This window comes from Nuphar pumila, chromosome 13 (genome assembly GCF_984573655.1).
Source record: "Nuphar pumila chromosome 13, dmNupPumi1.hap1.1, whole genome shotgun sequence".
Lineage (NCBI taxonomy): Eukaryota > Viridiplantae > Streptophyta > Magnoliopsida > Nymphaeales > Nymphaeaceae > Nuphar > Nuphar pumila.
This window is the reverse complement of record NC_143261.1, coordinates 3,858,861-3,874,750: the sequence shown is the minus strand read 5'-3', so window position 1 is coordinate 3,874,750 and position 15,890 is coordinate 3,858,861. Positions and strand designations below refer to the sequence as shown.

The 15,890-nt window shown below is 38.7% G+C and overlaps 2 protein-coding genes across 3 annotated transcripts; one reads left to right on the top strand and one right to left on the bottom strand.

Annotated features, from left to right (window-relative positions):
* The first annotated feature begins 5,253 nt into the window (after positions 1–5,253).
* LOC149817559 (hexose carrier protein HEX6-like) lies at positions 5,254–8,656 on the top strand. Of its 2 annotated transcripts, none has more exons than XM_089984861.1 (3): positions 5,254–5,599; positions 6,575–6,894; positions 7,373–8,656. In XM_089984861.1, exons 1-3 carry the CDS (start codon positions 5,449–5,451, stop codon positions 8,462–8,464), a joined length of 1,563 nt encoding a protein of 520 aa, XP_089840987.1. In that variant the 5' UTR covers positions 5,254–5,448; the 3' UTR covers positions 8,465–8,656. The 2 variants fall into 2 exon arrangements, with proteins under 2 accessions (XP_089840987.1, XP_089840988.1); XM_089984862.1 differs by having other exon boundaries at positions 5,464–5,599; positions 6,559–6,894.
* A 5,366-nt stretch (positions 8,657–14,022) lies between these two features.
* LOC149817558 (protein RADIALIS-like 4) lies at positions 14,023–14,833 on the bottom strand. Its single transcript, XM_089985449.1, has 2 exons — positions 14,508–14,833; positions 14,023–14,387 (listed from the first exon to the last, which is right to left on the bottom strand). Exons 1-2 carry the CDS (start codon positions 14,789–14,791, stop codon positions 14,354–14,356), a joined length of 318 nt encoding a protein of 105 aa, XP_089841575.1. The 5' UTR covers positions 14,792–14,833; the 3' UTR covers positions 14,023–14,353.
* Between the last annotated feature and the right edge of the window lie 1,057 nt (positions 14,834–15,890).

The window sequence follows — 15,890 nt, the reverse complement described above, 5'->3', positions numbered from 1 at the left end:
GTATGTGTACATGCTGAATATATATCATGGATATTTGATTAAATGAATTATGTTATTATTAATAGGTTATGTGTATTAACTTTGTATACTTACTATGTGTTTCTGGTATAAACCTATCAGGGTTTCATGAGTCTGACCCATTTTATGAGAATATACATGATTACAGGTTTAGCTGCAGATGCAGGATGAGACACCAATTTATACATGTGAAAGATACATATTACAATGATTTATATATGTGAAGGATACATTATTAAACAAAATTCACATGTGATTCATGTGTTCTATAGCTCACATTTGAATTGAACTGAGTATGTCATGAAACAAAATAATATAAGACACTACATTAAGTTTAACAAAAAATGCAAATATCCTCCCAACATTGATTGCATACCAAAAGACTTGTAAAACTAATGTTATCATTCTACTCAAACTGGTCAGAAGGATTGAAGGTTTCAACATTGTAGTGCATGTCTGTAGGGTATTGCTGTATGTTTGAAATTATACAAGTTAGATATTGATAAACTGCACATAATGCAATTTACATGGAAAGCAATATAATGTATTATATACTTGTTCATGTGAAGAGCATGATTATTTTTGCTTAGGGGTAGGTTATTTCTCCGATCTTTTCGTGCCAACTAATTCTAGTGCACATTTTGTCCTCCGACGACTGCTATCAGAGACAAGTTTTCTTTTGATACCCTTCGCTAGGTGAATTTTTTATCATAATCTACAACGTTGACTCCTGTCTTGTTGAATATAGTGTTTACGCTTTGGCACAACTTCTCATGCGGGTCAAGGGAAGCATGATTTTTACCTTCGTTATTCGCTCTCATTTTCTTGGACTGGTCTTCATGAGCTACACCGGACTGATGGTGAATTAACTCCACATTTTCAAGTAACTCTCTTGACACTTTTCTCATGCATACATAGGCTTTTTCACTTTTCGATGCTAAATCTGTAACATGCATAAGTGACCTACATAGTTGTTGGTAACAGAAGGCTATGTAGTACTTCTCACCAATACCAAATGGACTGCCATTATTTGTATCCAACAGTTCAATCTTTGCTTGTCTCATCTATCTTCGTATTAAATATGACTCAATTATTTCATGTATCTTTTCTTGATTAAGTGCCTTTAATGTATGATGACATAAAATACCTTTGAATTCATATATTTTGCACGTACATTCAACTATTTTGTTGTCAACATTGTACGTAACATGTGTTTCTTATCTTTTTGGATGCTTTTAGCCCTTTCATACAATATGATATTTATGCATATTTTCAGTTTGCATATGTTCTTATATGTTACAATTCATGACCTGTATAACATCCTTCTTAATTCATTCAAATACAGTAAGTGTATACAGGTCTACAGGTCAGATCAATATTTTCATGCCCAAAGTTACACGGCGTGTATTGAAGCATTTCACATCTTGTTCAAGCTCATTCTGTCTAAGACCGTCTACAAATAATTCATATTTTTCCATGAAGTGAAACATTGTTAAACATGAATACAAGGTTTTCTTCAGTGTGACATGCATAGATTCAACTCTTTGTGTGCTCATCATACCTGCACAAAAGTATTGTCTTTCATATGCCAATGCACACTTCTCTTTGTCTGTATATAAATTTTGTAACCACATACCGTCTTCAAGGTCGTACATTTGAATCATTTTCTCACAATCAGACATGAATGTGACCTTGTCTACACTCTCAAGTACACACCTTATAAACTTTTTTTCAAACTCTGTCTTTTGATTAAATATGTGTCCTATATTCTTTGCTGCATTTTGAAAGATATGCCATAAACATAGGTGATGATGTACATCTGGCCATACATGAGACACTGTAGCCGTAATTGCGTGATCACCATATATAAGTACAACTTTAGGTTGCTTCTCATTCATTGCCTGTGTAAATACTCTGAACAACCACTCAAAGCTTTCCTTGGTCTGGTCATAAAAAAAAGTGACGCCTAATGTACAACTTTGTGAGTGATGGTTCACTCTGACAAACTGCGCAAATAACCATGATTCAGTATTAATCTTCAATGTCGTATAAAAAACAAGCACATCATTAAAGCATTCATAATCTACTCTTGACTTCGAATCTACCTAAAACATATTCACATCATATCCATCTTCATCCAGTTGCATTGCACTAAAAAAACCAGGGTTATTGCTTGATTTCTTCTGTAAGTAATCAACCAAAGAACATATTTTTTCATTCTTCATGTTATATGTTTTCTTCCTTCTCAATTAGTTTTTTAGATCCATAGATGTGAATGGTACATTCTCGCGACCACCATCTATGTGCACGCATAATTGTATGTCTTCCTTGGTGCAATGCCGATGCTATCGGCTATTTTAGTAATTGCAGCATGCGTTTCAGTTACTTTACGATGCGACCTTAACATAGGAGTCATAAATGAAGCTGCTAATTCATAGTTATGATCACTGATTAAAGTATGAACTACACATTTTTCATTCGAAGTCTTCTTAACACCATTCTCGTTGGACATCCACATCTTGAATCTGGCTTGCTCCTTGTTGGATTTTCACTTGACTTCTTCCAACCTTTCTTAGAACAAACATATGTCTTTCTCACCACGACACCCTGTGCATTTTTTGACCAAGAATACCTTCTAACACTAAAACCAAGTTTTAAGGCATAATCATTGTAAAATTTATATGCAGCTTTCTCGTTATTAAACTACATTCCTTCTACGGGAACATAGTCAAGTGTATTGTCATGTACATTCTCAGTGCCTGCACCTTTATCAAGTGTATTGTCATGATCGTCTACCTCATTAGCGAATTGCATTTATTCTGCTGGAACATTTAAGTCAAGAGTAAATCCAATGCCTGTATCATTCTTATCATGTGCATCATTAGTGCACATGTTCACTTCTTTAGGTGTATCATTAGTACATATGTTCACTTCTCCATAACTTTCCAATGATTGAGATACATCATCTGCACTGCAACGAGATGATAAGCTCACCACTATCATAAGCAAGATATCAATTTGTGTTAGCCGATGCATACATTTACTATAATTTATTCAAGATGCATATAACAACGAATACCGATTAGTTAAGCAAGTCAAAGAAACGATTAAATGAATCACAGTATAAAAGTAACAGTGATTTGTTATTTGCTTATACTATGCATCGAGTTGTTATTTATCAAGCCCATAAAAGAAATGATTTATCGTATATGTGTGTTGACGATAGCAATTCACATGACAATGCTTTAATTATATCTACGACGTTGTGAAGCGATTTTAGTAGAAATCGCTAAATGAGCAGCGATTTGAATACGCAAATCGCCACCACAAGCATACAACAATGTATTTTCGCACACACGTTTTAAAATTATACTACAAATATCTTACAAATCGATACTAGAAAACACATAATATCTTACAAATTGATATACATATCACATAATATATTACAAATTGATATAATAATTCAGCATAATAGCTTACAAATCGACACTACAAAATACATAATATCATACAAATCGATATACATATCACATAATATATTACAAATCGTTACAAAAATTCAGCATAATAGCTTACAAATCGATATTAACAAACAAAACAACATTTCAGAAATCGGTAGTATGTTACTACAATCGTGATTTATATTACATTGCATATACTGAGTAAATGAACGACACCAAATAGGGTAGATGCCCTTTCTCGTATCTGTAAACAAGCATTCTTGTCAACAGGTCCTAGCATCTTACAAATATCTTTAATTTTTCAACCGTAAAAAAGACAACATCCACCTGCAATAACAAAACAATGCCTTAATGGCATTCACAACGATATACGTTCTTCAACAATAGCATGATGACATGGAAAGGTACTCACGACACCTTAATGACACTTGTTGAAATGTTTATGCATCATTGTTTTTTTCCATATTGCGTAACAAAACGAAGAAGAAGAGAAGACTGTGAAAAGAGATAGCTGACAAATACCCCTATGACGCCCACCAATGATCGAACCAGTCGATCGATTTATAGTTATCTCCACGAGGTAGGAACAAACTCGAGAATGTTTCGTAACACAAGGCAGGAATGAGAAAATGACAAAAGCTAAAAGCCAAGGCGGGAACTTGGACTTGAGACGATGGCAAAGGGTGCTCCGGCGGTAGCAGACAAGGGTAAATGGTGCGTCGTCAAAGGGAGCTCTTATTACAGCAGATGGTGCATCGTCAAAGGGTGATCCGCTGGTAGCATAGGAGTTTATTGCTTAGGGCGAAAATTGAACATTTGGACTTTTTGAAGAGTTAAGATCATCCTCTCTTTTTTGGATAGAGGACATTTTTGTCCTTTTCTTGAACCATCGTTTCACAACAAGAATGACAGGAAAGGGTACTTAAGTCTTTGCAACCACACCGGACTCCAATGCTAAGTGATGCCGACACACACGTGGATACGAGCCCCATGTGCTTATATACGTGGCGCAATGTAGCAAACCTCGTATTCGGGGGAGAACACACAACACCCTCCCCAAACTGATGGGATCCAGAACCAATTTGTACCAGAACGGATAAAAATCCAAGTAGATTTGTGCCCGAACGGGTTTAAACTCACATCGATATGTTTCTTACATTCAGAAATGAGTTGCCTAATTAAAATCTTATGAATATCCGTATTCAATCCAAGTTGCCCTTAAATTTGTGAACTTTCCTAGTCAAGGTCAACCATTTAAACCTAGTTTAAGCCCAAGACAGTTAGCAACCTAACTGATTCAAACCCAAGGTAAACCAATTGGAACTGGTCACAGATTCGAACCAATTTACATTCGTACCTCTTCTAATCCAAACTGTTATCAACCTGACCCATAAACGTTGAGCCATTTATTTTTTTTAATGAAAGAAAAATTATTCACCTGACCCATGTGCAACCAACATCAAATATGCCGAACCCAATGAAATCCATTGGACCTAAAATAAATATTTTACCCAAAACACTTACCTACCCAGTTCACACCAACTCGGGTTTGGGTCTAATTTTCAGACCCTATTCAAAATCGGGTCCTGTCAAACTTGAGCCGAACCAGCCACCGATCACTCCTGTGGTTGAGAATGGATAGAATATAAAATCAGCCCATACAGCCAATAAAGTTAAGAAAATCAAGTCTCAGTGGGACCAGGCACTTTGCAGAAGGCTTGATTCATCAGAAAATCGATCTCCAATAATTGGATCCTCCCTTCAACGGCTGTTCTTGCTTCCCAAACTCTTATTCACACTATTCGATCTTTAAAGTCTTAAGATGGGGAATGAGGAGGCTGAAAATTTGATTATTGATGGGTATAGGGCCGAGAAGGACAAGACAATAGTACCACAAAAAACGGTTGTATGATCAACTCTTTCTTCTTTTCTCTCTCTCTCTCTCTTTTGTAGGGAGACATAAGCCATGGCGGTGGGGATTGGTTTGAAGAGCGATGAGTCATCATCATCATCATCAACATACGACTATAAATGGAAGATAACTCCTTATGTGGTGCTCAGCTGCATGATGGCGGCCATGGGGGGTGTCATCTTTGGATATGATATTGGAATCTCAGGTCTTTCTCTTCTCCTCTCTTCTTAGATCAAAACCAATTGAATGATCCATCAACCATGCATAGTGGTGCTTCCTGAAATTGATGAGAGAGAGAGAGAGAGAGAGAGAGAGAGAGAGAGAGAGAGAGAGAGAGAGAGAGAGCTTTTCATTGGTTCTGCAATCTGAGACTGACTGTCTTTTCTCTCTCATCTCAGACCCCCATATACCATCTTTATATTTAGATGCTGTCAGCTTTCATCCCACCTACTCTGAAATTGGTCCGGCTTGGACTTGGTGGACCCGAGTCAAAGACCACGTTTGACTCTGAAATTGACCAGAGGCTCATGGCTCCCAAAGACCAAGCCAGTTTCCCTAGCAATCCTACTCATGTATCAGTCTGTTGACTCATGGTTGCAGTTTGAGACCCTGAACTAGCTCTCTCCTAGCTAAAAGCACTTTTAGTACTCTCGCAGCTGACTCTATATCTAGTGTGAGGGCAGATCGGGTCATGTTGTATATAACCAATTCTTTGGTTATATTGGATCCCCACCGCACAATTCATTTGATGGAGATGTGCGTGGGCCCCACTCTCAGAGTGCCCAAGTGAGATGTGAGGTGGAGATTTTATATAACCATTGATCGGTTATATGCAATAGGATCTGATCTGCCCTCATCCATTGTCCATTGAAGCTGTGGTATGACCTGATTTGTCTTAGTTGGCTGTAGTAGTTGATTATGTACTGGGTTAGACAACTGACTCATTGGAAGTTTTTCTTCTAGACCTGGCCTTAGCCTACTCTTATCATGGTCTGGTCTGAGTCAGCCAGGTCTTGAATTTGACAACAGATGAAGCACCCCCCTTGAACCCAGAATCGTATTTGAGTTTATGGAAAAAAAGAAATCAACTAAGACTAGACCCATGCAGATCTAGTTGACCCAGTTCCAAGCCTAGTCCATCAAGCTTGTCTCATATTTTTGCAGTGTGCATTTGTGCTAGGTGGAGTGACTTCCATGGAATCTTTTCTCAAGAAGTTCTTCCCAAGTGTCTACGTAAAGATGAAAGAATCCACAACCAGCAACTACTGCAAATTCGACAGCCAACTCCTGACCTCCTTCACCTCCTCTCTCTACGTAGCGGGCCTCATCTCTACCTTCTTTGCAGCCACAATAACTCGCAAATTCGGCCGGAAACTGTCCATGATCTTAGGTGGTGCTTCATTCTTACTTGGATCTGCACTTGGTGCTGCTGCTGTAAAGGTCTACATGCTCATCTTGGGCCGTGTCTTACTCGGTTTCGGTGTCGGATTTGCAAATCAGGTTAGCCAATATTTCCATAGTAATGCATGTTTCTTATTACATAGCCAATAACTTCCTTTCTTCTGCATGATAATTCTCACATACTGGATTATCTAAAGTTTCTGTATGTTGCTCAGATGGAGTACTTCCTCACTTGTATTTTATTGCCTCCTGAGCTCAATGATCAGCCTGGCAAACACAGATATTCATGTGCCAGAAAGCTATATGATATGGATACACTTTTCTCTACTACATTATACCTTCACATCTAGGATTTTCATATGATCTAGCAGAATTTTTACCGGAACATCTCACCAAGTACTACCCTTGTCTTGTATGTAGGCTTGGGAATTGTACTGATGAACATTTCACCAATTACAAGTTGCTATATCTCCATGTATATTGCTCTAAACAATAATGCCCATGTTCCATAACCTATGGCCATATGTGTGTGAGATAGCATGCCATCAATCTAATGCTGCCAGTTTTGTCATTGCAGTCAGTTCCATTATATCTGTCAGAGATGGCACCACCTCGTTTCAGGGGGTTCTTTAACAATGGCTTCCAGTTCAGTATAGGCATAGGTGCACTTTCTGCTAATATCATCAATTATGGAACACGGAACATATCTGGAGGATGGGGCTGGAGGGTCTCTTTAGCATTGGCTGCTGTACCTGCTTCAGCTCTCACTCTTGGCTCCATTTTTCTTCCAGACACCCCCAATAGCCTAATCGACCGAGGCGCTCCCCATGAGAAGATAACTGCCACACTCTGCAAGATCCGCGGCACCTCTGACGTGCAATCGGAATTGAATGACATGCTACAAGCAAGGAATGTGTCTAAGAATGTCACACACCCGTTTATGAGCATCTTCTGCAGAAGGTACAGGGCACAGTTGACAATGGCAATCATGATTCCCTTCTTTCAACAAGTAACTGGCATCAACGTGATTGCCTTCTATGCACCACTCCTGTTCAGGACTATAGGACTGAAGGAGAGTGCCTCACTTATGAGTGCCATAGTGACAGGAGGTGTAGGCCTTGTTACCACCTTCTTGTCGATGCTAATTGTCGATAAATTCGGCCGAAGGACTCTGTTTATGGGAGGAGGAATTCTGATGCTCTGCTCACAGGTAGCTGTGGGTGCAATCATGGCAGCAAAGCTTGGTGATCATGGTGGTCTGAGCAAAGCTGATTCTTATTTGGTGTTGGTGTTGATTGGTGTTTATGTTTCTGGATTTGGAATATCCTGGGGACCTCTGGGATGGCTGGTGCCTAGTGAGATTTATCAGCTTGAGATCAGGTCGGCTGGACAGAGTATCACTGTTGCTGTTAGCTTTATCTTCACCTTCTTGATAGCACAGACCTTCCTGGCAATGCTTTGTCACATGAGGTCTGGCATTTTCTTCTTCTTTGCAGTGTGGGTGCTGGTGATGACTGGATTTGTCTATCTGTTGCTCCCAGAGACGAAGAATGTGCCTATCGAGCAGATGTCTCGGGTGTGGAGAAAGCATTGGTTTTGGCAGAGGATTGTTGGGGAAGAAGAGAATGGAGAAGTTGCTGTTGAGATGAGAGGGAGTTTGCAAGGATGATTCTTGTAGTTGTCTCCATTGGGCATTGACAACTTGGCTTTGGTACAACAGTTAATTGCTTTAGTTCAAAGCTGCAGGCGACCTATGTTAAATTGTAGTGTGTTTGGGTCTTGTCTTCTTGTTATGTGTTGAGGGTATTTTGGTTCATTTGTTTTCTGTAGAGATTTTAAGAGTAAAATTCTTATTTATATATTTATGTGTAAGTAATATTGGCATGCAAATGTGGAATGAATGTCATGGGGCAAGTGATTTGAATGTAAAAAATAAAAAAATTGTACGAACCCCCGAAAGACGCCTCTCTCTCTCTGTCTCTTCTGCCATGAATGATATGTTCCCTCTCTCTCTCCATTAAAGCCATGAGGAAATCAGAGGGTGAAGAACATGTCTGTGTCTGTCTTCTACTTCACCAATCCGGCATCGGTGTGTAAGGTGAGTCAATTTTAAGTTTCTCCACTCAAATTTAGGTCTTGATCGGGGATTTTCACCATTAACACCAGAGAGAACTATCCGGAGGTCCCCCCCTCTGACTCTCTCGCACTTGTGTTCTGGCTGTGATTGTGTGTGAGTTAAAGATGCACACTAGCCAAACTTGGCATGTTCGATCTCGGCTCGCCCATGTAAAATGGTGCTCAGGCTCTACTCGAGCTCGGTTCAAGCCTAAACCACTGTCAGACTCGGCTCATATTGAGCCTGGGCCGAGCTGGGCTCGATCCATTAAGCTCAGTATGGGCTGAGCTTTGCTCGTTCAACAGTTCAAACACTACAAGGAGAGTGCATCCCAAGGCTTAGGATTAGGGATTTATAACAAACCGAGCCAGCTTGGGCTCGGCTTGAGCTCTAAATAAGCCGAGCTTATACACTACGTTGAGGTTTAGATGAGCTAACGTGCTGAGCCTGATCAACTAACCAAGCTCGATAAGGCTCAACTTGTATTTATATAATATAAAATATAATATATATTAATTAAAACAAATATCGCACCCCCCTCACCCCTCGACCCCCCGACCTTGATCTTAACCATGTTAAAAGTGTGTGTGTGTGTGTGTGTGTGTGTGTGAGAGAGAGAGAGAGAGAGAGAGAGAGAGAGAGAGAGAGAGAGAGAGAGAGAGAGAGAGAGAGAGAGAGAGAGAGTTTTACCCATGGATGTAGGATATGTGTGATCTCAACCACATTAAAGATTGCTTCTTTTGTATGGTTTGGTTCTCTTGATCTCTCTGTCTATCATATTTCTTTGTGGTATCAGAGCTAGCTTGAAGTGTACAAGTCGATGTTCACTTTTAAAGGTATGACCGACTCATCTTCTTACCCATACCCACTTCAATTGAATGTTGCCAATTTTGTTTCACTCAAGATGAATCAAACAAATTTTCTATTGTGAAAAACCCAAATGATGGCACTCATTGATAGCCAAGATATGCAGGGGGGTGTTTCTAAGTGATGAAACAACCATGCCACCCACTATTGTTGATCCATCTGATATAACAAAAGTTGTTCAAAACCCAGCATATTGTTGCTTGGTACTGATCTAATCGGCTATTGAGTGGTTGGATCACTGACACACTTTCTGAAAGTGCGCTGAGATTAGTAGTTGGGATTGAAACTTCAAAAGAGATTTGGAAAACTCTCGTTAATTATTTCACTCAGGAATCTCAAGAGTGAGATTTTCATCTTTTTTACCTGGTGACATATCTCAAAAAAGGATCAGATCCTCTTGAAGAATATGTCAGAAAGTTCAAAGTTGTTTGTGATGATCTAGAAACTACATGGAAACTTGTTGAAGATGAAGAAAAAACCTTTTGGCTTCTTTAGGGGTTGGTTTTGAATATGAGTCTTTTGTGTCAGCTGTTCACATGAGAAAGTAGTTTCATTACTCCAAGATCATGAGGTTTGAAATAAGCTTTATGAACCCAGTGGCCAGCATGTTGCTTACTATGCTTAATAGAATCAATACAATAAAAGTGGCAATAATCAATACCGTTTAAATTATGGAGGGCAAGGTTTTGCCCAAGGTGGTCGAGGTCAAGGTGAGGCTTTTTGATCAGAGAAACAAGGTCATGGAGGTTTCTCTTCTAAGAAAGATAATGCAGAGACTATAATTTGTCAAATTTGTAGAAAAAAACATTTAGCCCTAAAATATTACAACCGATTCAATCATGACTTACAAGTTGATGACAATCCTAAAGCTTTGACGACCATGACAATAAAAGAAAGTCAAGATGAAGAATGGTTTGCAGACACAGGTGTCTCAACGCACATGTCAGGTAATGTTCGCAAACTTAACAATCATGTTTCATACTATGAAAATGATCTGGTCATGGTAGAAAATGGACAAAAAATTGCCATTAATTACTCATATTGGATAAGAAAGAATTAAATCCAAGCCATTAGATATCATCTTAAAAAATGTTTGGTTTGTTCCAAGTCTAAAGAAAGATTTAATTTTTGTGAGTCAGTTAACACATGATTTGCCTTACTCCTTTAAATTTACTTAGTCTGGTTGTATGTTAAAGGATAGGAGAACATGAAGGACGATAGCTATAGGGAGTAGGCATGGAGGAGTCTATGCCATTGATGGAGACCACTCAACTCTTTTCTCAAATCGATTAAGGAAAGTTACTGAAAATAAATAGCATGCTCATCTTGGACATCCATGAGATGGAGTAGTTACTTTTCTTAAAAATAAATTTTTTATTGATGTGGTTTTAGATGATTTAAAGGATTATATTCGTGAAAGTTGTCAAATAGGAAAGGCTTGTCGTCTCCCTTTTCTTATTTCTGATGGTGTTGAATATTAACCTTTTGAGAAAATTCACCCGGATGTATGGGGCCAGCTTCTAGTTCTTGTTATTTTTGTTCATGACAGTACCTAGTTTTTCTGGCTCTATCCAATGAAAAATAAGTTGGATTTTTATGAGATTTTTGTGAACTTTAAAAAATTTATTGAAAGATAATTTGATAAAAGGATAAAAATCTTTCAAATGGATGGGGGTGAGAATATATGAATGCCAAAATAATAAGATACTTGAATAATCCAGGAATCTGACATCAAGTTTCTTGTCCTAAGACTCCTAAACAAAATGGAGTCACAAAGAGAAAGCATCGAAAAATCACCGAATTGGGTCTGACTATGATGTATTACACTGAGATTCCAATTTTTTTTTGGGTTGAGAAGTTTTGTACTACTGTATTTTTAATCAATCGTTTACAATCTTTCACCCTAAGCATGCAATCTCATTACTTATTTGAGAATCATCTAGACTACTCAAGTTTGCGTGTTTTAGGCTGCTAGTGTTTTCCTTACCTTAGAGGATATGCAAAGGATAAATTTGACCCAAAATCATTGCCATGTATTTTTGTTGGGTACAATTCAAAGTATAAAGAGTATAAGACATGTAGCATTTGATTAAGAAAACTTTTCTTTTAGAAATCCTGCCTCTCTTTTAAAAAATGAAAACGTTGACAGACAGTTTAAGGGTGATGATCAAGCTACCAATTCAGAAATCGATTCTTATATTCAAAGGGATCATCGAAATCACTCTTATGAAGACAATAAAAGGTCTGCCTTGCTTGATATAGATCAACTGTTACATAACCAACCTACTAATACCTTATCTGGAAATGATCCTCATCAAGACCCTACTGAGATTGATCCTTCACATGAAGAAAATATTGATGAACATCTTATTCTTGAGTCTATAAACCTAATCCCGGATGGAAGGCAGCCATGGATGAACCAAAGACGGTTAGGGCTGCTATTTTGCACACCGGATGGAAGGCGGCCATGGATGAAAAAATGGTGGCTTTGACTGAAAAACAAACTTGAGAATTAGTTCCATTGGAAACTAATATGAATATAGTAGGATCAAAATGGATCTTTAAGACGAAACTCAAGTCCGATGGAACCCTAAGTCATCTCAAGGCTTGACTTGTTGCTAGAGGGTTTACTCAAATTGAGGGAAATTGATTTTCGCAAAATATTTTTTCTAGTTATTCAATCGAAAAGTATTAGAACCATTCTCACAGTTGCTATAGTAAAGCATTGGGAAATATGACAACTTGATGTTAAAAATGTGTTTTTACATAGATCCCTTAATGAAATCATTTTTACGCAACGACCGCCTGGGTATGATGATCCAATATTTTCAAATCATGTGTATCGTCTTAAGAAAACTCTATATAGTTTACAGCAAGCCTCTCGAGCATGGTTTGAAAGACTAAGTAATATTTTTTCAATATGGTTTTAAAAGCCGTATTTCTGAACCTTCTATGTGTACATATCATGATCAAGAAAATTGTCTCATTCTTGTATATATTAACTATATAGTTTTTACTGGAAATTAGTCTAGCCTTAAGAGCACTTATTTTGGAGGATTTATAAAAGGAATTTATTGTGAAAGATTTAGAACTATTACATTTCTTTCTTAGAATTGAGGTTGTTCATGCTACAAAAGGATTGTTGTTATGCCAAAGCAAATGTGCTTGCGATATTCTAGAACATGCTAATATGATGGATTGTAAACCAATCAGCATGCCAATGGTGACTAAAGTTGATACTACATTCTCAGGAGATAAAATTTTTGAAGATCCTACTTTATAATGCAGTCTTGTCGGCGCTCTTCAGTATTTGACTATAACCCATCCTGAATTATCCTTTAGTGTAAATTTTGTTAGTCAATTCATGCATGAGGAAATGGACTGTCATTATCAAGTAGTGAAACGAATTCTTCGATATGTTAAAGGGACTATTGATTGAGATTTTCGAATTTTGATGCAAAGCAGTATGAACCTATATGTTTTTTAGGTGCAGATTGGGCAAGCGGTCAAATCACTAGAAGATCTACCATCGGGTTCTGTACTTATCTTGAAGCAAATTGTATTTCTTGAAGTGCAAAGAAACAAAGCACTGTAGCTCATTCCAGTGCCGAAGCAAAATATTAATCAATGGCATCAACTGAAGCAGAGATCACATGGATTCTTTTCATTCTCCGAGATATTGGAATAAAGGTAGAATCTGCTCCAATTTTTCACTGAGTGCTCTGCATATAACCATCAATCTAATCTTTTACAATAGGTTAAAGCATATATATATCGATTTTCATTATGTTCAAGAGATAGTTGCTTCTGATAATCTCATCACCAAGTATGTGCCTTCCAATAAGCAGATAGTGGATAGATTCACTAAGTCACTAAGAACACATCAAATTTTGGGTCAAAGATCCAAACTAAGCCTCTGTAACCATCTTAGTTTGAGAAGGCATATTAACAATATGCGTCATTTAACAGTCAATATAGTATGATGAGCTGGTTGTCTAAAATCAAGGAAATAAAGGATAATGCAGTTACTAAAATCAAGGATCCAACAGTTCCATTTCCAACAAAATAGACAAGGATAAGAATGATTCAAATGAAAGAGAAAAGAAAATCACGTAAGGCAACATCTATGTCTGAGCCGATATGTATTACCTCTCTAATTAAATAAAAGAACGAGAGAGAGAGAGAGAGTGGTTTGGTTCTCTTGATCTCTGTCTACCATATTTCTTTAAGTTACGCAACCCGAACAAAGACTACACTGTCACATTATGACTTGTAATATGCGAGAGAGAGAGAGTTAAGGTTAAGGAAGCCTTCCATTTCCCCAGGCAACCATAATCATACTGCTATCCTACATATACTTGCAACTACTTTGAACCTTTACAGTTTCAACTGTACCAGACTAACATTAAATTACAGACCCAGTATATAACTCTGTGGCAGAGAAACAGATTAATTGTCTTTACAGACTGTACCATGAAACTACACGACTAAACCGCCAGAGTGTAGGAAGGAGGAAGGCAGACCACCCCACCGTATTATTGATCTTGTAAACAACTTTCTTTGCTCGACAACTTCTTATTGACGTTGCAGTTTCAGATTCATCAAAAGCCTGGAACAGAAAAAACCAAAAACATAACTACCAAAAATTAAGCCTTAAGAAAACACATCAACCCAATTGATCTTATGATGTTAACAATCAAAAGAATGACTGAATCAATGAACCAATCACCTGTGATCATCATCTGTTAAACTAGAGTTCTTAGCCTTGCTGCTGTTATTGGTGGCACAGGAAGTTTTGTAGCTTGGAGCTGGCCACTGACCTGACTCAATGGACTTCACATCCTCCATTAACAGATCATAGTGTCGTTTCACTTCCTCTACAGTCTTACTTCCGATAATGGCGGCCACATTCTTCCAGCGGTCGGGGGTGTCCTTATCGAACACGGCTAGCGCCTGCTCGAAGGACTTGTTCTGCTTTGATGTCCACGAGGAGTTCAAGGAACGGGATGCCATTGCTTTCTGTGTAAGAAGTGAGGATGACCAGAAGAGCTTAAAGGGAAACAAGATTGGTGGTGATTTTTGTGCAAGGTTGATGGTATATAGAGGCGTGGGGAGTTCCCCTTTTGAGGGTAGGAATAAACTTGGGAGTTGTATGTTTTCACAAAAAGAAAAGAAAAAGAATGGAGGAATCAGAATCAGATGATGATAGAGAGATAGCTGAGTGCCATTTGCACCTCAAAAGCGTTCTGACGACAAAGTTAGTGTATTTGAGATGAGAACCATAAAAGTGAACTTAAAATGCACTGAGCTAGCTAGATGTAAAATATCAACAAAAATTACAGTATGGATAGGAGGATTACTTTCTTTTATCCTTCTTGGTCAGATGAGTTTCTTCTCTCTTTTTAGATCCAATAATGAGGTTTTACCTTCACTTTCTGTTTCAACTTCTCAAGTGAAATGGTGTGCATGGGGGTTAGAGTTTTTCAGTTTAATTGACTACTCAATACACTTTTACAACCCACAGCTTTGGCAGATTCACTTATGCTCTGTTTGTGAGCCAGTGTAAAGAGAAAGACCAGAGGGGTGATGAGTAGGGGTGGCAATCGGGTCGGGTCGGCGGGTCAGCATACCTCAACATGAACACGACCCATTTATTAAACGGGCAACCCGACACGACACGGTTAACCCGTTTAATAAACGGGTCTCAGCCGGAGATTCCGCCACCGAGCTCTGCATGAGCCTCACAACCGCCTTTGACGCCTGTCCGCCTCTCGTACCGCCCCAACGACCCCTCCAACGCCTTTCGCCTTGTCATCAAGACTGGCATCGGCCCCTTCGGCTCCCCCGCTGCCTCCCCGCTCTCCATGAGCGCCGAGTTCGACCTCCTCCGCGGCGACCGCGAACCCAAGTTCTTCGTCTGGTTCAACCCCCGGGCCGACGATTTCTCCATCAAGAAGACAGCCAGATCGCCGCAGATCGGATTCTCCAATGATTCCGATGCCTTCTTTGATTGGAAGATGGGCGAGGGTTTGGAGGTAAACAACCTCTTGGAGGAGAACTGCGATGGAGGATCGGTCGATCGTCTTCGGCTAGGGTTTTGCAACGAAGGAGT